The sequence below is a fragment of the Apus apus genome, chromosome 1 (assembly GCF_020740795.1).
Source record: "Apus apus isolate bApuApu2 chromosome 1, bApuApu2.pri.cur, whole genome shotgun sequence".
NCBI classification, from domain to species: Eukaryota; Metazoa; Chordata; class Aves; order Apodiformes; family Apodidae; genus Apus; species Apus apus.
In genome coordinates this window covers 112,697,311-112,722,541 of record NC_067282.1, presented here as the reverse complement: position 1 = coordinate 112,722,541, position 25,231 = coordinate 112,697,311, and the positions used below count along the sequence as shown (strand labels likewise).

At 40.6% G+C, this 25,231-nt stretch overlaps 1 protein-coding gene across 2 annotated transcripts in view; it reads right to left on the bottom strand.

Moving 5' to 3' along the window:
• Window positions 1–4,152: 4,152 nt before the first annotated feature.
• The window catches only part of VEGFD (vascular endothelial growth factor D), a 31,825-nt gene continuing 10,746 nt past the window's right edge, over window positions 4,153–25,231 (bottom strand). For both annotated transcript variants that reach the window (XM_051607985.1, XM_051607984.1), the window contains exons 3-8: window positions 16,739–16,949; window positions 12,130–12,320; window positions 9,921–10,069; window positions 9,036–9,133; window positions 6,456–6,651; window positions 4,153–4,814 (exon numbers count right to left, since the gene is read on the bottom strand). In XM_051607985.1, coding sequence (XP_051463945.1) covers window positions 4,688–4,814; window positions 6,456–6,651; window positions 9,036–9,133; window positions 9,921–10,069; window positions 12,130–12,320; window positions 16,739–16,949 — 972 coding nt within the window. In that variant the 3' untranslated portion in view covers window positions 4,153–4,687. The remainder of the gene's footprint in view (window positions 4,815–6,455; window positions 6,652–9,035; window positions 9,134–9,920; window positions 10,070–12,129; window positions 12,321–16,738; window positions 16,950–25,231) is intronic.

Here is a 25,231-nt window from a genome sequence, read left to right as displayed (position 1 = left end):
TGTGTAGTTCTTGTGAGTGTGTTGAGATTTTCCTTGTGTTTTATCACTTGTATTGGTTATTTTATTCTAAGGAGTGATGCTAAATAACTGCTATGCAACCGTATGTAAGTATGCATACACAAATCTTAACAGTTAGCCCATTCATAGGAAGCAAGAAATGCTTTCCCAAGAAAAAAAAAAGACAAGCAAAGGAGGTACATGAGTGTTCCTAAACAGTGGCATCATAGGTCAGGGGAAAATTTTGGGTAGATGTTTTGCCAATGAGCCACCTTACAGAAGCTGATGGGTTAGTGTAGTTACCTTGTGTCATCGTTTCACCTGGACTTGTGATACTAAACCACATGTTAGAGATACAGTCTCACAAAAAAGAAAAGAACACTTAGCTAAACAAGTGGGGCAGAGGACTCGGCGGAATGCTTCATATTTTGTTCCCTCCTTTTCTTGGTTCTTAATTTTTTAACCCAACTCAGTAACTGGATCTTTTTTATAGAACAACTATTACTTTTAAAATATATGGCATACAGTAATGCAGACTAGAATTAAATCATTAATTGTTCAGCTGTAAACATTTTAAAGATAGTATTTGATTTTTAAGAAATTAAGCAGTTCATTCTACAATCATTGATCCTCAGTGCTGTCAGCCTTGGAGGACCTTTCACATTGAATAGTATTGTCAAGTATGAGAAAAGTGGAAACAAAGAAGGGTGTTAATGGCAAAGAAATTAAAATATGGACTGAGTCCTGACAGCATTCTTTTATGTACTCATTTTGCTTTATTGGCTAAAGGAGTAGATTCCTTTTAACTTAATTTGAAACAGACTTTCTCCCCCCGCCCCCAAATGAAAAGTTTTTATTGAAATTTTTGAGTAACTGCTGATATAGGAGTCTGACAGAAATTAAATGAATGGCATTACATTGTTTGTAACCCCTGACTTCTTTGGGTTTTAATGTAGACTGTAATAAACAGGAGTATAGATTCACTTGTCCTGGCAACCACCTTGTAGTTCCAGAGACACCAATTCACTGCATTAATCCAAAATTAGGTGGCAACCTGTTTGATATTTTAAAGTTGAAACACATTTATCAGTTATTTAGAAAATACAGAGGAAATAGTCAGCTGAAAAATCTTCCAGAAGTTTTGTTTTGAGTTTTCAAGGTTTTCCTTTCCTTTTTTTTACATTACTGTAAAGCAAAATAACTCTTAGTTTAAATAGCATAACTCCTGGCTTACTTTAAGAGTCAGCTGGACTTAATGCCCAAAGGGTACATGCAGCTTCATGTGTTTGCACTGTGGATGAATATGACAAGTTTTATATATGGTCTGTCAACTTTCCTATGAATAATGCTTGCTATAAGCAATATCACAGTATATGGCATATGGTGGCTTTAAAAGTAAATGATAGCAGCACTTTCAGGTTTTGTTGTAATTTCTTCAGTGTCACCAGCATTTTGTAAGATCGTGTGCCTCTGTCTGTTTAGAAGTCAAATACATTTTTTGCAGGTTGTTGAAGACTTCCTGACGTTCAAATGCAATGTGCATTCGTTGCTAATTATTCATTTTTTTCTCCTGCTGCCTCCCTGCAAAAAGCCCATGAAAGTGAAAGCCAGCTATTTGTAAAGCCCAATGTTTCAAAATACTTTGTGTGCCTTTATTTAGAATTAACAATTGTTATTTAACTAGTCTGATTCCTATTACACACATGAATATGTAGAGGCCATGATCCAAATTTCACATTAAAGGCCGTCATGACTGTATAAAAATGAAGACACACTGTAACACAATGATTTAGCATTATTATTCTGGCTATGAAAGTTCTAAATCATGTCCATATGCTTAAAAAGCAAATCATGCTGAAGACAGCGATAAAAGGAGTTTCAGACTTCAAAGTGGACGTTCCTCTGCTCAATAACCTTCCCTCTGAAAAGGTCATTTAGTCATAGGTTAAGAGCTAATGACATCAGTCAACAGACAGATCTGCCAGGAATTTTACACACCTCATTTAAGCATTCTCAATTGTTATCTTAAATCTCTGTTATTAAATTCTGATGTATCTATATGAAAGACACCATAAAGCATTTCTATTTTAAATTTTGTTGAATATTTTTTATGGCTCGAAGAACCTCGAATTTCTCAAGTAAAATAACATTGCAAGTTTTTATAAATCCTCATTAACTTCCAACTATCTGCTTATGTTTCCATCTCTACCCAGAACCACTTTTTAGTTATGGTTTTCTAGGTAAAGGATTTATGGCAGTGCCACAATGTTAGCAACTTCCATATCATCTTGGGTCCGTGGTAATCAAAACCACCCCACAGCAGTGGCATTTACAGTGTCGTGCTTAAACTCTTGAGTGGTGGGCAATAATGGTACCTTCCTAAGCTGAGTATCCTCACAGCTATTGCACTCTCCTGGGGATTAGGTGGCTCGTGTTCAAATCACTCTCTGCCTCAGTGAGAAAAGATTTTGAACATGGTTTCCAGCCCCTTGATGGCTGCTTCATCAAAGAGCCTTCTGGAGTTGAAGCAGACTTACTTGTCTCTCAGTTTGGAACAGTTCTGTTTTGCAAAAAAATAGTTAATATATTTACTGGTCAGGACAGAAAACCCAAGAAGCCCCTAGAGATCAACGTTGGCAAGACTCAGGCATAATTAATACAGGGTTCCAGTTGCTAAACTTCGATTTAAGAAAAGCTAGGAAGCACAAAACCTTAAACTCTTTCCACAGAATTTATCTATACAAACAGTCGTATAGTTTTGCACAAAGGTGCATTTTTATGCCATATACCTCCAGTGCCACCAGGTAAGTGTCTGGTTTGCTCTGCAGCTCCCTGCCTTTCTGAGGAATGTCCTAATGGTGTAGCCTGTCAGCAAGCCAGCTACGAGGTTGAGGTGGCCCTGACTGAGATAGGTAAGAAGTGATGGGGCAGTGCACTCTATTAGGGATGCTTGTATAGCTCAGGAACTTCACCCACCATATACATGTGTCTGAAATTAGGTCCTCTGCGAGGAGTGAGGGAAATGTAAGGGTATGCTGCTGCTGCCAAGCTGGTTCACTGGGTTTTGAGCTGGGGTCACATTCCCCTTCTTGTCCATGCAGAGTCCATACTCATTGCACATGGCCTGTGCTCTGGAGAAAAACCCTCTGCAGGCAATCCCAGTGCAGACCAGTAGGGAACCCTGGTGCAGAGCCTCCCCCCAGTATGCTCACAGGCCTGATGGTGTTGCTTGGTGAGAGGATCCCAAGGCCAGCCCCCAGCACAGGTAACAAAAAGCCTGCAAGTGTGTTTTCACAGACCTTGATCACAGGTCAGGAAGCACTCAGAGCAGTCATCCAGGGTCAAATGCTAAATGCCTTACTCAGAACAAACATATGTTAAATTGTTTGGTGCTTTGTCCAACAATTCAATCAATCTTACAGGATTTGGGCCTAATTTTATTTTAAAGCAATTTGGTTTTTTCCCTATATAAATGTAAGAAAATCTCAGATGCACATCAAAAAGCCATTTTCTATTCCCTGTGTTGTGTCAGCCTTTCCATCTCTGTAGCAGTTGTTTCATTTGTTTTATTCTCTTCGTTCACAGTGCAGTGTAAAATTGTAGAATTCACTAATGAGGAAAAATCTACTCAGTCGTCAAGACTATCACTTCCAGTTCAGTATTAATAGTTACAATATTTTCTCTGGACTGGCTCAGTTCAGACTTCAGTGGCTCAGAAAATAATGTTGTCCTTGTACTTGATTTGATTAAAACACTGTTACTCAGGCCTCACACTGGTAAAAGGAATGTCAGTGCATATTAGCTATTTTCATAGCGTGATAAGTTAAAAGGAAAAACATCTTTTAGTAAACTGTGCCTTTCCAAAAATCACTGAACAGTTAGTACTAGCGTGGTTGTTATCCCCTTAGGGAGATTAACTCACTACCCTGGGAACAAATAAATAAATTACACATCCTTGTCAGGCAGACATGGGAAAAATTATCGTTTTTTACTGAAACTACTGGATCAAGTGACCTTGTTTTGACCTGAGTTTGGGCATAAGCCAGTCCCAGTGGGACAAATGTAAGAAGGTTGTACTTGAAATGGCTTTGGGTTTTGGCTTATTTTATTTTTGTGGGGCAGAGCTTTAAAATAACAGAGAAAAATCAAAACCACTCGAATAACTGATGTATTTATTTTCTTATGTACACTTAAATATGGCACATCTGACAGTAGTTGTACAATAAACTCAAAATTATAATCAAAGCTGGACAGTAGATCAAATAACTCAGTGCTGAACCTATTAGAAGCCAAATCCTGTACACTGAATTTCTGAGGAAATTCCCCCAGGAGCTGCATTAGCTAAGGATTCAGAGGCTAAGATTATCTAGTCTCAGTTTCCACAAGACTGGCTGGTGACTATGCCTCAATTACCAATAGACCAGCTTCATCTTCCATAATGTAACATTGAACTGGCACTTTCCACTCTGTCTTCCACACAGCCAGCAATTCATCAGTTATTGTTACCTCTTAAAGAACAATTACCAGTGTCCCAGAGAATTCATCTGCAGTTAGTGATTACTCAAACAAATGCAGACTGGATTCATTCTTCTGTTGTTAATGTGGAAGATGTTCATGTTTACTATTGTTTGAGAGTCAGTGACAGCAACTTTGCGAAGCAATGGATTTTTTGAGAAGAGGGAAAGCTCAGTCAAGGAGTTTCTCTGCTTTGGGACCCATGAGAACCTCTCTTCTCCTTTGGACAACGACAATGCCTGGGACACATTGGTTTTGCAGTTGGGCATGTTCTGGGTTGGGGTGGGCATTTGTCCTCACAGCTATTTGATAAAGGAGAAAAAAAGGAAAAAGAGAGAAGCATTGTAATATGATAATTCCTCACTGTCACAGTCCTCAGCTTTTTGATCATTAAATGCTGCAATGCTCCCCAGGCAATGTCTGGAAATGTGCTGACACCCTACAGCACAGGGGGAAAAGACTGCTGCCTGTCAGTTCTTTTCTAAAGCAACATGTCTTGCTGTTGTCCATTTGTCCACAGTCACAACCCAAGTAATGCTTTAATTTCTTTTGAGCAGTGAAGTCTAGAGTGTCAACGATGGATAGTGCTGCCCTCAAATTCTGCAAAATACCTTATGGTCTTCCAGGAACACTGGGCATAAAAATCTGGCATGAAAATCCTGTGTCCAGATTATAGTAATTTCTAGAAGCCAAACTCATGTAAACAAGTGATTGCATTGATCCCCTCCCACCTGTCTGAAACACAGAAGTGAACAAGTCTCTGATGCTCACTTTCATCTCTGCTGATTGTATTTTTATACTTGTTGTCAATTATTTTTATACTCGTTGTCAATTATGTTATGCTTGTCTGTGCTTTCAAAGCTGAACCTGAAGATGCAAAGGTTACTTCATCCACAACTGCATCTCCATGAATGAACCTATGAAGTCTATGAGCATGGACCCTGTGGGTGACCATTCAGTGAACTGCAGCTCTGCTAAGGCACCCAGCGAAAAGGGAAGCTGACTGTCCTTTCGTAAGCTTTCAGACAGAGCTCCTGCACACTCCTGCACCCTGCATGCAGCCAAGACTTTCTGAGATGGAAATCTTGAAAATAAACTGATGCATGAAAAAGGAGTGTTTTCAAATGGTATTTTCTAGCAAAGTTTTGCCACAGAAACCTTAAACTAGTTACATAAAAGGATTAAGGTAACGCACAGCATATAACAGCTCCAGAAGAATTTTCCAGGTTTTCAGTGGAATCAGAGCTGATTGAGTGGCTTTGTATGTGTACAAAACTGCATTTGCTCTAGAAAATCGCTTGTTCTGAGGCCAAACTTAATAAGGAATGAGCTGTATGGTGTGGGTGCCAACTTACTCTCCCTAGAGGTCCACAGGCGTGTATTCAGCTGTGAGAGAAAACACAGGATGGGTTCTACCTACTTACAAATGCAAGACTTGGTATCTCACTCTAAATCCCATGCGACACAGTAATTTCAATTGTAGAATAATTTTAACCATAATTCACTTAAGATTAGATGAAAAAAACCCTAATAAATACTGGTAGTTGAATAGCATAGAATCATAGAATCATAGAATGCCAGATTGGAAGGAACCTCAAGGATCATCTGTTCCAACCTTGTCCAGATTTCTCAAACCATATTAAATAAATAAAAATTAAACTCCTTTTAGGAAGCAAGTGTTGTAAATATCATCTCATTATTATTATTATCTCCCTAACTACAGCAAGGTATTTTAGCCTGGGTGGACCTCCTAGGTAATTCAGCACTTGCATGTCCAGCATCACACAGAATCACACAGAATTGTCATGGTTGGAAGGGACTTCTGAGATCACCAAGTCTAACTATCAACACACAAAAAACCCCCCCAAAAAAACAACAAAACAAAAAACTTCAAGCTAATTTCGATGTTGCAGCATAGACAATGAATGGCAAGGAAGACTTACCTGCAGGTTTCAGCATGAAATATCTTGTGTTTTAGAGCACAGCTCTCTTGGCTCTCCCTACACAAATAGCAACTGCAGTTCTCTTTACTCTGAAAGAAATCTGTGGGACACTTCTGTCTACAGATGCATTCACAATTTTCTTCATCAAATTCCATATGTTGTCCACACATAGCCAGCTCAGCGAGGGAAGGGAGTCCTGCAACAGCACATGCATGTTTTACTGGTAAGCTTTACATGTATAAATCCTGCTTTTGAACAGACTAACTCTTTCTTCACAATCAATAGGCTTCACAGGTGTACTCTCTCATAGGTTCTAGTCTTCTGAATTTGTGTTGTAACTGACAGTGCAGAAAAGGACTTGAGAGGATTGGGCTGATTATTTCACTTACTCTAATCCTGCTATTTCTTGTGGGTTGAACCCTGCATAGAAATACTTTATTTTGGGGCTGTATATTAAAAAAGCCTAGTATTAGGTTTGGGAATGCACAAATATTTGCTGGACAGCAAGTTTTAAAAATAAAACCTCAAAAAGGATTAATTCTATACCCATGACAAAAATGCACATCCACACAAAATGTCACACTCGCCACTCAGTGTAGTTCACTATCCATATATTGTGGAAATTTTGCAAAAGTAATTGTATGTCTGGTAAAGTGTGAGCTGGTCTAGCGCTTCAATAAGGAGCATAAGCACATTTGTCAGCTAAAAATAGAAGAAAATACTTTGTTTCAGAAACAAAATCCCAGCCAAGGCAATGCACTTGTCTAATACCTCATCTATCTTCCCTCAAAATGCACATCTGGAGGAAAATATGAAGCTAATCCTAGCAAAAAGGGAACACATTTTGTGAAAGCTTTATTAAAATGCTAGCAGCACATCCCCAGTTAAAGGTCGTGGCATATAATGTGTCACTGGGAAGGTAATTTCCTGTAGTTTTACAATTAGCTCTTGGATTTAACTTACAGAATGTGGAATGTAGCCTCTGTCTGCGACCTGTGCAGACTGAACTCTGATCTTAGTGGCCAGAAAAGGCTTCCACATTACTTGAAAGAAATCTTAGTGCTGGAAAACCAATATCTAGAAAGAATAAAACCCAAGTCCTATTGGAAATGAAGAAGGAATCTGCCCCAGATTCTTGGAAGACAAACTCCTTCCTTGGGGTGATGAAGCTTGGCATGTGTGAAGCAGTGTAGAACATTTGGAGCTCACTTTGTTTCAACCTCAAAGACAGATTTTAAGTTATTTTGTCCCAGTCACTGCCAACCACAATGTACTTCAAAGAATGACATTTTATATGAGGAAATACTGAGTCTATGTCAAAAAAAGCTCTAATTCAACAAGCTGCAAATTTGAATGCTCTGAGCTGACCTTGCAAAAGGCTAAGAATTAGGAGGACTCTGGCTATTCACAGTCCTTTGGACATACTCCAAAATAGAGAGTACTAATCCTTTCTTGAGTGAAAAATCTAGCTTGAGCTTGATTACCTAACCTGATGTTCAAATGGTCTGATCCAGAATGAGAGCAGATCCTACAGAAACCACTACACAACTGATGTCTTGCTTATTAACATTAGGAGATTGTAACAGACCAGTTTATCAGGTGATTTGGTTTTATCTTAGCTTGCTGGTCTAGGGATTGTTTGCCAGTTTGGTTCTATTGTTGCCTTGAAAAGTTCATTCTTTTGCTTGCTGCATGTAGCTTAAACCACAAAGGCAAGGCTTCCTTCTGTGTCCGTCTGCTCTAGTGCTGTGATATTTTTATTTTGACCAGTGCGATTTCCTGAGAAAAATGATTTTTAAAAACTTTTTTTAAAAAAACTTGGAAAAACTTTAACTGCTTTTAACGTTTCCTGCTAATAAATATCTTTAAATGTATGCAGTTATGCCCATGAATATTTCCTGCAAGTTACTTTGACAGATTAAAGTTTTCCAGGAGAAGCAGAGGGAGAAGGCAAGCAGTGCACACTTCTATGAATTTTACCCTCTTCCATTTCCTTCCACAGACCTGGAGGGATATCTGTGCTTAGTCCTGAATATATATGGCATATCAGCTTGAAAACTTCCTAAATACCTTAATATTATAATAAAAAGTAGTAAAATACTTTCAAAGGTTATTCAGTCTTTTACCCTGACTATAGACAGGACTGATTTTGCCTGTTTTTTTCGTGTTTAAGTTCACACAATATAGATTAGTCACTTTTCCTGTGCAATATATTCCAGGGTATAATTTTTCTATAGTTCAAAAGTTTTCCCTAATGCCCATCATACAATTTAAGGTCTGTGTCAAATGAAAATTTATCCAGCATGCCTGCTTCACTAACTCTTTTTAATACTTTCCTATTTCCTGTTCCGGTTGCTAGTACAGAGGAAGTAAAATGTCCAAGCAAAAAAAATGGGATGGGGATAAGCACATATGAGTGTTTATTTTCAGGTGAGTTTCTACACCATAAGCCAAGTCTGTCTGGGGATGTGGAATCAAAACTATAACTCTCTCAGTGAAAAAATTAAACAAAATTAAAGTAAAACACAAGCAGCCTGGGGATAGTAAAAAAAAAGTGTCAATTTGTAATTTCATCTTTACCATCTCGTCTGTTGGGGTGCTGTACATCTAGAACACATTCACATTTGTCACTATCCCAGATCCAGCCATTATGGCAAAGTTTGTTGGTAAAGGGGCACCTGGAAGGAAAAAAAAAAAAAAAAAGAATTAAAAAATAAATAAATAGGAGCATCAGTGTCATTATTTGGCAAAATGAGCCTGCTGGTATGCTGGTATGCTGGTATGCCTGCCACGTCTGCTATGTGAAGGTACAGTATCTGTGTGTATCATTGCTGCAAACAGAAAACTTGTGACTGGATGGTTTTGCTGATACAGCTGAGCTGTCTGGCTCCCATCAACTAGGGTACAGCAGGTATTTCAGATTACATCCTTAGGAAACAGCTACAATTTTGCAGCTCCACTTTCCTATAAAACCTCTCTACCCCACCCAGGGTAGTCTTTGTCATACAGTATTTATGCCATACAACTGTATTCAGTTTTGTCATAGTGCCAGATTGCACAGCTCCAGTGTAAATTTTGCCCATGTTTAAGGATGCACAATGGACCATTTGCAGGGTCAGAGGGGCCAGTTTGACTGTTAGCCACTTTTCCCTGGGGTAGGAACTCAGGAAGAAGGCTGAGATTCTTCTCTGTTTGCATTGGAAGAGGATTCACAGTGGCCAGAAGGCTAAGTGAGGGCTGGAGTGGCTTTGCCAAAATGCCACCTCTCCCCCAACCCAGAAAAATACAGCATGCTGATGGCCGTTCACCAGGTTGTAACCCTGAGTGATAATCAAGTTATGTAGAAAATCTGCTGGGATAACAGGAAGTTAAGGGACCTTTTTAATGACCAAACCTGAAAAAAGAATATTCTACATACTTTGGACTGCACAACACATGTAGAAGTTTGTAAATGAGGGAACTTACCCATCTTCTTCTGGGTACTGGACAGATCTTCGTATGATGGTGTACTGATGGCGCTGGGTGTTTGATTGACACTTACAGCCTGTGTGGTTGGCAATTTTGATTGGCACTGGCTCGGGAACACTTGTCAAGGGAACTGAGATCTCAAAGAGCTAGGTGAGTGAAATAACATTTATTTTTAGCTTCCATGATACAGTTAATATTTGGAATTTTAAATCAAGACCTTTTATCCTTTGGCACCATTTTCCCCACCCTTACTCTTTTCTAGTGATAGTTACCATAGGTGTAAATAAGCAGCTGGGCACTGAGAGACGTGATGCTTAAGAAATGCCCACCAAGGTAGGAGCTTGCCAAAATTCTGGTCCCAGTGCTGTATTGCCACCTATTAAACATCCAAGATCATCTACTTCAGCTGCGTTCCTGCAGGTCATCGTCCTGGAAACATCTCTCTCTTGACTATAGCAGGAGCCTAAGGAACCAAGTGGCTCACCTTCAGTGCATCCAAATTAGGGTGATCTGTAAGTAGCTTTGTGGAAGCCCTGTTTCCCCGAGTAGCTACATGCAGGAGCTGTTGAAACAACCCATACCCACTCTGCCTCCCAAGCCCGTTTCATTCTCATGGAAACCAAAGAATAGGGTTCGTCTTCACATGCCAGCATGTCTTGGCTTAATGCTGCATCCACTTGCCAGGGCTGAAAAGTATTCCTAAACCTGACTGCTCAGACATATACATTTAGTGTGTCTTAGTGTCTAACTTTAGGTGGCATGAATATCCTTCAGTGGATATTTTATACCAAGTATACTACTGGAGCAATTCCATTCATTTTAGAGGAGTATAGCTGGACTGATGGTGGTGTATCCAGGAGTGGAATTTAGCTTGGGGCTTTTGAGGGAATCTTTATTTTGAAGGACGCTAAAGGAATGTTACACTCTGCAAAACTGCAGTTTTTCAACAAACTTATGAACTGCTGCTCCAAAACCACATAAATAAATAAATACTCCTTAGCCTGACCTAGCTCCCTGAGCTGATCGGATGTCTTTACTGTTTGGCCAACAACTCACAACAGCTTTCTCCTTCTGGTGTGGAATGAAAGCAATTAATGAACATTGACGCAAGAAGGACAGGCCCTGATTTATTTTACTCCAGCTATATTCCAGTACAACCAGACACTGTGGAATTACATTCCAACCAACCTGAAACAGACACACCAGTTAATTGGATCTGTTCCCCATAAGGACTTCAATATACTTTGTAAAACAACTGCCCTCAATCTTTATTCAGATTTAAAGAAAAGCCTTTTTTGTAACTGGAATTTGATATATTACTCCAAGTCAAAAGTTTTATCAACTCTAAGCAGGGATGCACCAGGTGAAGATCAGTCAAGGAGGACCAGACTTCTTTGCTCTTGTAGGAATGAATACAGATGGTTTAATCTGCAGAGCTGATTAAAAGTATAAAACTTGGAGCTCTGCTCAGTCACCCACTGTAGCAATGTATCTCTGTAGACAGACGCTAGAGGGAGTCTACAGACAGAAGTTCTCTGGATGCTCTCTTTGTGCTCACTTTTTGGCACTGATTATTAAAATTCAGGTATTAGTTGCCTGTTGCACTTAAGCAGAAATTGGCCACTGGTTTAAGCCTTTCTTTTCTGAAGTGACTCATTATTTGGGACATACAGATCCTGAGACATTCAAATTGAAACCATCTGTCCTCTCCTGTTGAAAGTGTCTCTTTTTTAAGCTCACAAAACTGCATATCCAAAATTATTTGCCAGCCTTTTTGGCACTTACGGCAATTTTGAAAATACAGCTCTCAGACTCCTGGCCTCACACAACAAAACTTCTTGGAGTTTCTCTTAAAACTTTGGTGGAGGGGATTGCCATGAGCCAATGCTCTCAAGAGGTCCCCGGTACCAGTAACAATACCTTAATGAAAGGTTAAACTCCTTGACATCTCATAAACCTGTACTCACTTTTTCAGGGCCTGATTTTCTGTCTCTATGAATATATAGACATTTTTAATAATTCACCATGAGTGTAAAATGTTATTGCACATGCCTGCATTCACTCTGCATGGATAAAAAATAATTCTATTATTTATTATGATAGTGCAGACAGATATTTCATAACAGGATCTCAGATACAAAACATCCTTTCCCTCCCCTCTTGGAGAGCCAGGGTAAAACGAAAGCAGATTAACTGTCTCATTTACCGTTTTTGACACGTAAGTTGTACTTGTGTTCATGCAGCTCAGACTCTCTTCATTGCAGCAGCCTCCACATCTGAACACGTTCACACAGGGAGGCTTGAAGAATTTGTTGGTTGTTGTACCCAGCTCCTTGGCAACTTCCACGCAGGTTTCCCTTGGCACACATTGAGTCTTTTGCCATTCCTCATCGATGACTGGAGAAAACACCATTTTTATGAGCAGTCATGGCCAAATTAAACCTCTGATTAGTGAGGCAGAAGCATTATATAAATAAAAATGAAGTGCTGGCAGGCCATTTGCACTTACTTGGATCGATTTGCATTCACTTGGATCCATCTAAGGGCCAGAGAGAGTCTGAGTGCAAAATTATCCCGGTAACTTACACCAGCTGCACTGGCAAAGAGGTCACTGAGTTTGTATGCCTCTAGCTTTCAATGTGGATGACCAAAATCTCTGTTAATACCAGTGCATTAATTACAGTTGGGTTTTCCCTAGCCAAGAGGCAGCTCCACAGCCTCTGTTCGGAAAAGCTGACCCGTACTTTGTTCTCCTTTCCTCCACTGTAGACCTCCTTACTGTCATTTTGTCCTCTCTTTGCATGTATTCCACTTTGGACTCAGTAGAGCCTGGATCTCACTGCAAAACCACATTAATGCTTAACAGATTCTAGTCAGAGGGTATTAATACTCCTACTGAATGTTAGCCAGCGAGCACCATTTCCAAAATGTCTAAGGAAATCCAAGATAAACACTCCTACACCTCAGGACCCTCAGGGGGTTTGAGTTTGAACAACAGAAATTCAAGCATGATTTATCTATTCAAAACACTGTGACATCTTTCAAATACTGAATTGTTATCGACTAGTAATTTATTTTTAGACTGATTTGTCAAATTCTGACTGCGAGAAGGAATAATGCATTAACTGACTGAACCGGAGGGAGAAAGCAATGACATTTACATAATATTATCTTGAGTCTTGTTATAAAGGTGGTCCTGCTTTTTTTGGCTTTTGCTTATCAGATTCAAGTTATGGATTTACTGAAGAGTCATAAATGCTTATATTTTCAGTCTTTCTTAAAATTGGGAAAAAAAAATCCTGTCTACTCCCCCTCCAGCAAGCTTCTGAAAGAACAAAAGTAACTTCTAAACTGTTAACAACATTGCACTCTCTTCCAATGCAGTCCACCTCCCTACAGTTGTGCAAGTAGTGCATCCATTTACAGGGAAATTCTGAAATAAATTTTAAAAACCCAAGAATTCTGGAAAAGTTTTAATCTAGAAGCTATACTTTGTCTTCAGATGAGCATTTATTTCTCTGTTTTCTACATGAATTTCCTGTTATTATTTTTAAACTGACAGTTAATATGTTTAATTTATTACAGTGAAGTCCCTCCCCAGGACTGATTCACTCCACCTTCCAGTCATGCAAAAAGTGCAAGAAATAAGAGCTTGGGATCTGGATTCTGATGTTACAACATAAGTAAAGAGAAGAATAATTAAAATTAATAGAATTTACTAGAGCCATGTTAGTCCATCAAAACAGCGATCCAATCCTAGGCCTTAAAATAGAAAATAAACTGTTTGCCAAACTCATTAAGGTATGTGCATATAATCACTTCAGATGTCACTCCAATGAGTATAAGCAGTGACAACCTTTCCAACTGCACACATCCTCACTTTATTAACCACTTCTTAAGTAGAGGGCTGTTATAGGAAAGGGTGGTCAAAGAAGTGGGTGTCACATTTCATTCAGAAGCACCATGGTTAACCTGATCTTTTCCATGAGCAAGCACAAGGCATACGCTGAGAAATCTGGCTCCATTACAGACTCCAGCTTGAAAGCGCTGCAGTCCTAGGTGAGCTGAGCTGCTTGGGGAGGCTGTGGTTAGATGGGGTAACATGAGCCTTCAATGGATTCATCATTAAAGCTCTAGAAAGGAAGAATAGTCTTGAATTCACCCTGCTGGAGTTTGGGGTGCTGTGGGAGGTGGTAGAGCAGTGAAACAATGAGGAGCCTTGACCCAGCCTTCTCATCAGAACACTTTATTAAAACAAAACAGATGCCCTTGGCAAAAAGACCATTGCTTAATGACTGGAAAGGGTGTGGAGTGAAATACATGTTTTTAGGCTTGTTTTTTTTCAGAGGAACTTTGCTACCTTGAACACATTAAGATGCTAGAACAAAATTAGTCTCTGTCCTGGGGTAATTCCATTTTGGATGCAAGAATGGAGAAGATGACCCAATAGGCCTTTTATAACTTAAATTTCAATGACTGGACTTTGAATGAGAAAGCTGACATCTCTGCTTTTAGAATTACATCTTTGTAGGAAAAGATCTAACAGCTGTTCCCAGTAATTATGAGAAAACTGCATCTATATTACTGTAGTCATCTGACTTTACTACCTGAACAGTTACATTATTCTACCCTTGAAAAAAGTCATTGCAATATACACTGTCTCAGTAACACTTGACAACATCCTCTGTTTTCTCCCTGTATTGACTAAAGTAATCTTTTAATTTTTCAAAAATTCTGGTGCTCACTCAGTGAGCAACAGTGAATCGAGAATTACAGCATATGACACCGGGTGCTGCTTTTAATAACAGCTCTATGGACTCTAGAGTGAAAAAGTGAGCAAACAAAATATGTATTAATTAATCTTAATTGTTCTTCCATGTATATTGGATTATTTTTTTTTGTACAAAATTTCTATGAGAGGCTTTAAACCACGCCTGTCACATTAAAACCCTTCTTGGACTGTGTGCTGGCTTGCTTTGGTGGGGTTTTTGGGAGCAGAAAAAGGGCCCCAGGAGTGGCTCTGGTAAGAAGCTGAGAAGCTCCCCCTGTTCCAAAACCAGCCAAAGAGCCATTTGAGGGACAATAGATGTGCCTCAGTGATTAGCATACGAAAAAAGGAATATGACACCTGAGCAGAGAGGGTGGTTGGTGAGTACCCAAGGAGAAGTTTCCCTGCAACCCATGGCAAGATGGCAGCTGTCCCCCTGCATTCATGGAGGAACATTTCCTGAAGGTGCCATGAGGGTGAGCTTGGCCACTAGACTTGGATTTTGTGGCCAGAGGTTTTGCTGCCAGTGGACTCTGATTGTGCAGCCTTGGAAGACCCCGGTGCCAGGGGAGGTGGCTGTTCCTGAAGCAGCCCCTGACTCTGTGGGAAGCCCAGGCTGGAGCAGCTCCGGACGTGGTGGGAAGGACTCATGAAGGACAGGTTTGTGGAGGACTCTCTCCCACTGTGGGGAAGCAGGGCAGGACTGTAAGGAATCCTTCTTCCTGAGGAGGAAGGAGCAGCAGGAACCACCAGCCTGTGAAGTGACTCTAAACCCCATCCCCTGTCCCCCTGTGCTGCTGGGGGGAAGGAGGGAGAGAAACCGGGAACAAAGGGATTTGGGCCCGGGAAGAAGGGAGGGGTGGGGTAACATATGCAAGCCCTGCTCTGTGTGTGTCTGTGTCCTGTGTGTGTGTGGTTAGTGTGAAATTAAATTATTATTTTTTCCCCAAGTTGAGTCTGTTTTGCCTGGGACCTTAAACGATGAAGATCCCTCCTTGTCCTTTGTCTCCACCCATGAGCTTTGTCCTCCTCATCCCAGAGTATGTGCGTGGGGGGGGGGGGGGGGGCATTGAGTGAGCAGCCGTGGGGCTGTTCCTTTGTTGTCGTGTTGGGCCCAAACCACGACAGACTGGCACTCATGTCTACATTTCTGCTCTGTGGCTCAGAGAAGCAAATTAACACCTTTGATCAACCATAATTTAGCTGAGTAATGGTGTGCAAATGTGGCTGTGGTTATTGCAAAAATGGTATTGCAACAGGATCAGCGATATCTGATTTCCCAAAAGGGAAATGATATGAACATATCACTTCAGGGTACAGAGTGAACAAAAAAAGAATAGCTCAGTCTGTCCTTTGTTAGGCTACAGCATAGTTTTGCTATAGGATATCCTTTTGCTAGACAAAAGTGTAGTATCTAATCCTTTATTTTATTACAATAGTAATCATTTTTGCTCTAGCTGAGTGAACAGATTGTGATTCCCTGCATTCAGGTGTTGGTTGGCTCTTTCAAGATCTAATACCTCTCTCCAGAGAGACTTTCTCAAATAGATTGGGATTAGAGCAATACCTCCTTCCTCTGCAGTTCCCACCCAGACACTGCTACTGATACAGTGCCTTATATGAGAACACACTTAACAAAAAATGTTATTCCGATGCCTGAAGGAAAACTCATTTCTTTCAGCCTCCAAGCAAATTCTGAGATGTAGCCCAGTGCTTCCGGCCAGCCCCAGCCTCTCAGTCAGTCATTCCAACCTGTTCTTTGCACATTGATTTCCCCTCTGTTCTGTGAACTGACAAATCCATACAGAACACATCCTCCCTTTTGGAGAGTGTACAGAGAAGAATAAGCCTGATTTGGCCACAAAACAGGGAGGCAGACTCAGGCTATTGCCTGACATTTTTTCATACAAAGTAATTTTCCGTGAATGCCCTGTTGTTTCCAGTATGGGTCGTGTGTTTTCTAGGAAACCCCTGGTACTTAGCACTTTACTGGTTAAGAATCACGGGTCTTGAAGCTGTGATCATTCAGCTGCAAAACTTCACCTACCTTTCAGTGTATCAATATCATAGAAAGCAGCAGCAAATCTGGTGGAGCGATGTGATGCAGAGCGGGAGTCTAAATTGGCCAGACTTTTGAGTTTTAGCCTGCATTTCCACAGCTTCCAGTCCTCAGAGTGAGTGATACGAAGCAGCTCTTCCAGGCTGGATGCTCTCCTGATCTGCTGTTCTGATCGCTCCCATGCTGTAAGAGATGTCCTCTGGAAAGGAAGGGGGGAAGTCAGAGAGTCGGTACCTTTACAGCCTGCTCTCAGTGCAGCACATGTAGCACTTCTAGAAAAAGGCAGCACGTTACTGAGGACAACTGAAAGTACTTGGAAAAACAGGAGCACACAGAGGTGTCCCAGGCTTTGATAGTGGCTGGTGCCAGACCAATCTGCAGGATTTGCACCCAGATATATTGAGAAGGGGAGATGTCCACTTCCTCAGCCTTTCGATCCAGCCACTACAGCAATTTGGAAAATCCGGTCTGTGCTCCCCATATTCTGTCACCTCAGGGAACCTGGCAGACATGGATAGCATCACTGCTGTGCCTGAACTGGCCAGCTATGCCAGTGTGAACTCCGCGTCACCCCTGTAGACCACCTGAATGAGTTCAGCTGGTGAGCACAACCCATGTGCCTTTGCAGCCACCTCAGGTGAAAACCCCTGGTGCCAACCACAAGGCATCACTGCAGAGGTAGATGATACAGCTGGAAGCCGCCCTGAGTACAGGGACCCATCCACATGACAGGCAATCACTAAATTCAATATGCCGTGAAGTGCAGGATGCATCTGCTGTTTCCCATCCCAACTAGCATCTGAGTCATGCCCAAGTCAGGCAAAGCAGCTTCAATCCAGCCTCATCACTGTGTCTGTGTGACAGCATTAGCACAGTCATTGCATTTTTCACCTACATGATGTATGTGACCATCTGTGCTCCCACAAGAGAACACTCCCTACAGAGGCCTAGTCCATCAGTTTAAAGTCGTTACTTGCTTAAAACATACCTGTTAAACAGAAACTTAATATTGCACAGCAACCCATAACAATACTGGTTTCTTTGGCTGATGCTTTCTGACATCTGTGTTTGTGCCTTATCAAGGCTGTAGTATTTGTTTCCACTGACTCACCAGATCTGCCAAAAACTATTGCCTCCAACTCAAGTAAAAGGTTATCTTTGTAGACGTCTGTGCTGCTCTGGGCTGGTGCTCTCAGTTGTACTCTCTGGTCATGCAGTTGACTGTACTTTTTGACTTGCAAATAAAGGGCTTGGCTGCCAGCTCTCATAAAAACCCACCAGTCCTTAAATGCAAAGCTGAAATATAGGAAGCTGGTGATGAGGTGTGCAGCAGCCTGTGGTCTGAACTGGTAGCAAGTGAGTGCTCTGCATAGGACTGGGAAAGAGGTGGGGGAAAAGGTCACCTCTAAGAGGAACATTTTTAAATGAGATCTGAAACCCAGGCACTGACTGCATCTGTTATTTGTTATTAAAACATCTGTGGCATTTATTTTGCAATGATACAGATGTTAGCCTGTGCATATGGGCCAAGTTCGTTTTTGGGTAATTACCTTCCACTGACATAAAATCCCCTGTGTAGTTAACTCAGAATAAGTTATTTGCTCCTCTTTTATGCCCATACAGAACATTATATTGTGTTCTAATATTTCATTATAGAGATGTCTGGTTTTCATAGGTGAATGATCTCTTATACGTTTCATATGTGGTGAAAGCTGGAAACCCCATCTCAATGCTTACTGACAAACAGGACAGAAGGAATGTGACTACTTAGCACCAGTAACAGAATTTCAGGATAGCTTTACAAACAAGATACCCAGAATTTTGCTGATCTGGAGAAAGCTGAAATTCAGCTTAAGGTCATCATGTCAAGACACTTTTCTTCTAAGAACCACAGCTTATATTAATTCCCATTCACAAACTGTCTCCTTGACCCTACAAAACATGTGAGTATAGGACCAGTGCTAGTGTGGTAATGGGACAAAAGATACTAAACCTGAACTCTATTAATAATTAACAAGATTTTTTTTCTCTCTCTTTACGGTAAAAACATTTATAACTGAAACAACATCCAAGACTTCTAAGCTAGAATGAAATTATAGTTAACTTGTAAAGTGAGATGACAGTAAATTACATATTCTGTAAATTAGAAGACATATCCCTGCACTTCTTGTATGGATCAGTAGTTTGTGACTAGCTTTTCCATTTCTTTTATTACATTTCAAGATGTTTTATTAATTATCATTATGTGAGCAAAGGAAATTTTAAACCCAAGAGGAGAGAGAACAGAAAAAGTACTGATCACTCCTTATGGTAAGAAAAGATCTCTGGACTAATCTAAAGCAAGAATTTGTACTGCTTTAAGGAGTCTTGTATTTTTAAAGCTACACAAATGCCTTAATGTGGACTGAATGCGCTGAAATTAACTGATGCTATGTCTTCACAATTAGTATTGTATGTAAAGAGCAACAAGTAGTAAAAGTAGTTTTTATACCCAAAAAATGCATCTCAAATGGGATTTTAAATATGGCAGTTCAAAAAAGTACCTCAAATGTTGGTGCATCATAGTGACATTGACAAAGTCTGCTTATGCATGCAGATTGTACCTTCTTTTCTTTTACTGTTTTCATATATTGGAAACTGGAGAACTAAGGTAAAAGAAAATGGAAGGAGCAGTGCTCATTACAGAATTCCCTATACAGTAATAAAAAATGTATGCTAATTATCTAAGTCATGATTATCCAAAACTTACAGAGTCCTCAGAACTGATCTATTGCTTCTCTACCAGCTCCAGCCATGCTCAGTGTTGCCTGGGCTATTCAACCCTGAAGCGAATCAATTGCCTCTGCTTTCTCCATGTTTCCTAACACCTATCCAAGCTCTTCAGTTTGACAGGATCATCAGTTGCCTACCAGAACAATGCCAGAATAATTATGTCTTCATATGTATTACTTCTTCCCAGAGGGAGCAGGTTTTACAGCTGATTTTATAACTTCTTCCCAGGAATCCCTAGCCAGGGAATAATTTCCTGATGCCCTTTCCCATAATAACAACAGCACTGAGATGAAGTACAGAGTCTCCCTCTGAGCACTGCTGACATGAGGCAAGATGGTGAGCAGAAGGCACTGCTAAATTTTAAGAGGGGTCTGAATCCCACAAATTCTTACGTGTGGATGCCTATTTTGTCTGTGAGTTCATCACTTTCAGCTCCCTCTATAGACAATTGAAATTGAAATATAGACACTTTCAGAGCATGTTTCATTTGAAATCAACTTGAAAGTCTTCCTGCAGGTTGCCCAGCAGGCTCAGGCTCACCAGATTATAAGAGGTATTTGTGTGGTGGAACTTTGGTCAAACAAAACTCACTGCAGTTATCTAGGGTTTTAAATACCCTAAGAGAAGCACCTAATTTTGTTCCAGTCTACCTAAGTGCTGAAACGTGAATAGTGAATACCACCATATGAATTTGTTTTGACTTCTTTGAGACTACTACATTATTCTGAACTAAAATGTTATTTTAAACCCTTGCTATAGCACAGAGTGTTCGCCATCTAGAAGGACATCCCTTGTCCTTATACACTTTGAACACAGAGGTAGCTATGCAGAACTTCAAAGTGTTAAAACTAAAAGCCTAAAAAATTAAAAGAACATGGTGGAAAAGGCATTAACCCCACCAGGAGGGCACTGCTCTGTGGCCTCAGACACTGCAGACTGAATGGCTTCAGTCAGGCTCTCCCCTGATGCAGCACAGTAGCACTCAATAGCGTGTGGTTCCGATGTCTTTCTGAAGCATTCATTTCTGATCATCCTGTTTTGAAAAGGACAGCATCAAATGAAAACACAGAACTGTCTTACTGCCTCAGATAAAACCATAGATGATGTGCTGTAGGGCTGCTAGCACCACGAAGATGTGGAGACTTCTTTCATGTACTGCAGTTTAAAATCAAGCCTTGTTTACACATAGGCAAACATACTCTAGCTGAAAAGCCCCACTTACAACAGGGCAGCTTTGCACAGAAATATGAATAAATATTTTTAAATGTGGAATTGGTGGAAGGTGTTAGGCTCAACAGCATCCCAAACCTACCCCTCATGTGATCACAGAATCACAGAATCCTAGGGGTTGGAAGGGACCTCGAAAGATCATCTAGTCCAACCCCCCTGCCACAGCAGGGTCACCTAGAGCACATCACACAGGAACGTGTCCAGGTGGGTCTTGAATGTCTCCAGTGAAGGAGACTCAACAACTTTCTGGGCAGCCTGTTCCAGTGCTCTGTCACTCTCACAGTAAAAAATTTTCCTGATATTCACATTGAACCTCCTGTGCTCCAGTTTGCATCCATTACCCCTTGTCCTATCACTAGACATCACTGAAAAAAGCTTAACTCCATCTTCCTGACACTCACCCTTTACATATTTGTAAACACTGATGAGGTCACCCGTCAGTCTCCTTTTCTCCAAGCTAAAGAGATCCAGCTCCCTCAGCCTTTCCTCATAAGGGAGATGTTCCACTCTCTTAATCATCTTCGTGGCTCTGCGATGATCAAAGACTTTATCCTCTCTCACAGTGACACTGAGTGGACAGCTGTTAAAATCAACATTTGAACAAGAGAGAAGCTCTCCACTCAGCCACAGAGCAGGGGGAAGCATACAAAGAGAGCAAATCTTCACTGACATTTTTGGGAGATCCAGCTCCACACAAAAAGCAAGAGGAACAGAACTCATGTCTGTCTGTTTCTTTTGACTGTAGTCACATCTGCACATGCTATTTCCCACTTGTCAGATACCCCTACCTCTCTTTTTTAGGCTTTCTCTGATAACTACTGTGCTTCCTTCTTTCCAGATTCCACTCCCATTCTCCCCTCTGCTCTCATCATCTTGCACTGCTTGGATCCCGTTGTGCTTTTATGTTGTTCATTTTTACTCCTTTCCCCATATTCTGCCAGGTGGGAGTCTAAAGAGATCTACCTCAGGCTTAGCTGTTCAGCCTCCTGGTGCAAAGGAACATCCATTTTTCCTCCTTGCCATACCCCCTTTCCACTTCTCTTAATTTCATTTGTCAGCTGAGATGAGCCTTCACCACTGTGGTAGTTTTTGGTTGTAATGGCTGCAACCTAGATGTGGAGCAGGAGTCACTGCACTTAGCATGTTCACATAGGTAGCAAATGATATCTGGCCTTAGAAAGCTTAAAATACACATTAATGCAGAAAGTAGAGAAGAAACAATTGGCAAAGAAGCAGAGCAGTATCCTTTACACGCTCTCAAAATGAAAAAATTACCTGTGGAATCATATCACTGGAAAACTCCCAAAGTCCTAAACTTTTATTACCCATAAATGTACACCCTGGAGTGAACCAAATACGTAATGCTATTGCCTACAATAAATATTTGCCTAAAACTCATTGATAACAAATATCAAAGTAGTAAGTTCTTATCAGAGTAGTTTGTTCTTATCTCTGCAGCTTACTGCTGGTCTTCATATAATTTTTAAGTATCTTATATAAGAATGGATTCCATACCCAGAGATAAAAATCACATTCCTATTTAAATGAAGGTATGTGTTTTTCATAACACTAACTTATCGTAGGTTCCAAACCTTTTTTTCAACTCAACAAGAATATCTGTTTTCCTCTATTTGGACTATGAGAAACATCACTGACAGACGTCAGGAAATGGTAACGTGGGTTAGCATTGTGATTTTTGGATAATTACAACTTTTGTCCTTCCAAAGCAAACCATAATGGGCTATCTGTCTTCTTCCTAGCAGTCTCAGATGCCAGAAAAACCCTAAAAGAAGTTAGCTTTGGAAAGGAACAAGATAAAAAACAGTGGTGCATTCAGTGGCCTCTCTCACCTTGGACACTGGCTTAAATCAGACACTGAGCTAATTGCCCCATTGATTTATGCTAGCCAAATATTTGGCTTATGCATCATGTCATACAGATGCACAGTTCCACACACAGTCTGCATTGTTCAGACTGGGCCCCTTCACTGGAATTAGCATTGACAATCTCCTATCAGATGCTGCAGCTCAGCAGTTTGGACTTTTTCTTCATACTCAACAAGCTCCCAGGTTTCTCGTCTGAGAAAAATGACCCTACCATTTTCAATCTGATGTCTGAGTGAGTCAATAGAACCCAGATTTGAAGAGCCTCTTTTTTTAACACATGCCACTCTTTCCAGCCTGACCCTGAAGTTCTCAGTATTAATAATGTGTTTCACAAACTCCTGGAGGTATTTTGAACAACAGAGGAAAGATGTGTAGAATACATTAGTAAAAGAAAGATGCCCGCTAAAGTCCTACATTTATTTGAGGACCTATGGCCCAAACACATGCCTAGGACTCAAAATTAACTCTTCTCAGTATTTTTACTTAAGAAAACAAATTCATGATGAGTAATATTTTGTGTGCATGCGAAGGCAAAAATAAAGGTTGATCCAAATCCATATTTTCCTCAATCTGAGGAAAGTCCTGCTTGCATTTCACTCTGCTCAAGCACATCCACATACCCAAGAAATACATCTTGAAAGCTTACACAGGTTACTGCTTTCCTTGAATTTCAGCCTTGTAGTCCTTATCTTCAGTGGTACGTAAACCTCTGTTTAAAGCTAAAAATGTGTAAGAGCTCTTCTGAAATTGAACGTTTTTCTGAGTTAAGGTCACAGATATTGTAGCAAGTGCTGCATAAATGAAAATCTTCAACATTATCACTGTGTCTGAGGCCAGGACAAATGATTGAGGAACCTTTCAATAACCTTGCACTGTTTTATGATCCATCATCCCAGCAGTTAAGCAATAAAAAGGTAACAACTTTATCTTGCCAAGGAAAGCAGATTGTAGCTGCATAACACAGAGGGATGATTGTGTTAATACCATTGTACCTCATACATAGCCAAACAGGTTTAAACTAAGTTCGTATTGAGTCTTTCCAAATTAACCCATCTGGAGGGGAAGTTTCATTGCAAAGTGAGGGCACCTGGACATGACCAAAGAGTACTGGCTGCATGTGAGGACATTTTGAACCTTTATGTGCGTGTTGTGTGCTTAATGCAGCAGTAGCAATTGCATTCAGTTCAAGAAAAGTCATGTAGAAGATAAAGACTTGGCTCAACCAGAAGTTGAACTCCCCTTGTTTCATTGCTGCCCCAAGGCTATTCTCAGAACTAGACTCAAACCAGTTTAAATACTAAGTAGATGATTCATCACCACATGAAAACACCAAGGAAATGTGCTGCTATGTATGCTACACTTGAAAATAATTTCCTTTTCTTCTGTGATGCATTCCCCAAGGTGCTTTTACAACAGTATATGAGCTGATCATAGTTACGGGCTTATCTTGCAGAGGCAGAGTGCCTACAGCTCCCTTCCACCCCATGATCATTAAAAGAAAAAAAAAAAAAATAAAAATATATATATATATATATGATCTTATGGATCATTTACCTGACTGAATCTGAACTATTTATCTCTAGACTCATCATAGGCGATAGAGAAAAATAGGTCCATTGGGTGCATATTCATCTCATTCTGAAGAGTGTTGCATAAACTCTGCCTCCAAACTGCCTCTTTCTCTCCACTGATGCTGAAGGAGATGTTGGCAGGACACTGACTCAGCTGTGGTTAGGTGACCTGAATCTCGCTTAACTGAGAGCAGGCAAATGAGATTAAATTCTCTCTCCTTGTCCAAAGCACAAGCAATTTATGAGGAACAGTGGTAATTTTTTTCCTCAGGTACACAAATATAAACAACCAGGAAGTACAACTGCACCAAGGTCCGCAGGACTTGGGACCGAGGCCATCACTGGCAGCAGCCTAGGCAGTTGAAAGCACTTCATTCCCAGACCTAAAGCCATGGGGTAGTTGCCCAGCCATGCTGTGTCTCACATCACACAGACTGGACGCTGATGTGGCCAGGGCACCACAAGGGAGTTCCTGTGAAAAAGTGTTTGATCTCTTTTGGCAGGAAAATAGGGCAGCACCTGCCATTGAGGGGCCAAAACAAAGATCTACATGGTGTCTGAAAGTCTTTTGTTTGACTGTTTCCTAGTGAGGATGACAAGCTCATCTGGAATCTCTGCAGTAAGAAGAACTTCTTTTGAGGATTTTCCTCATTGCTACCAGTATTTTTAGCATTATTGTGGCTCCTAAGAGGTATAAACACAAAATAAAGAGATGATCCCTGAGCTGGTGTCTATTCCAAAGAGAAAACAGAGGAAGGCATTCATCCAAAGTCAGTACCAAGGAAACACAGAAAATGTTGCTCAGAGTGATGGGCCATGATTTTGAGACAGGGGCTCAACCACTGCCAAATTTTATCATAATAAATAGTGACTATAATACAGCATCTTCTGTCCTTGGAGTTTTGCATAAGAGATCATAAAGTAGGGAGAGAATCTCTGCAGCTTGAAAACAGAAGGCTTACAGGAGGCACTTGCTGCCTTATCGACAAGCAACTGCATCACCCTATAAGCATCTAGCATGA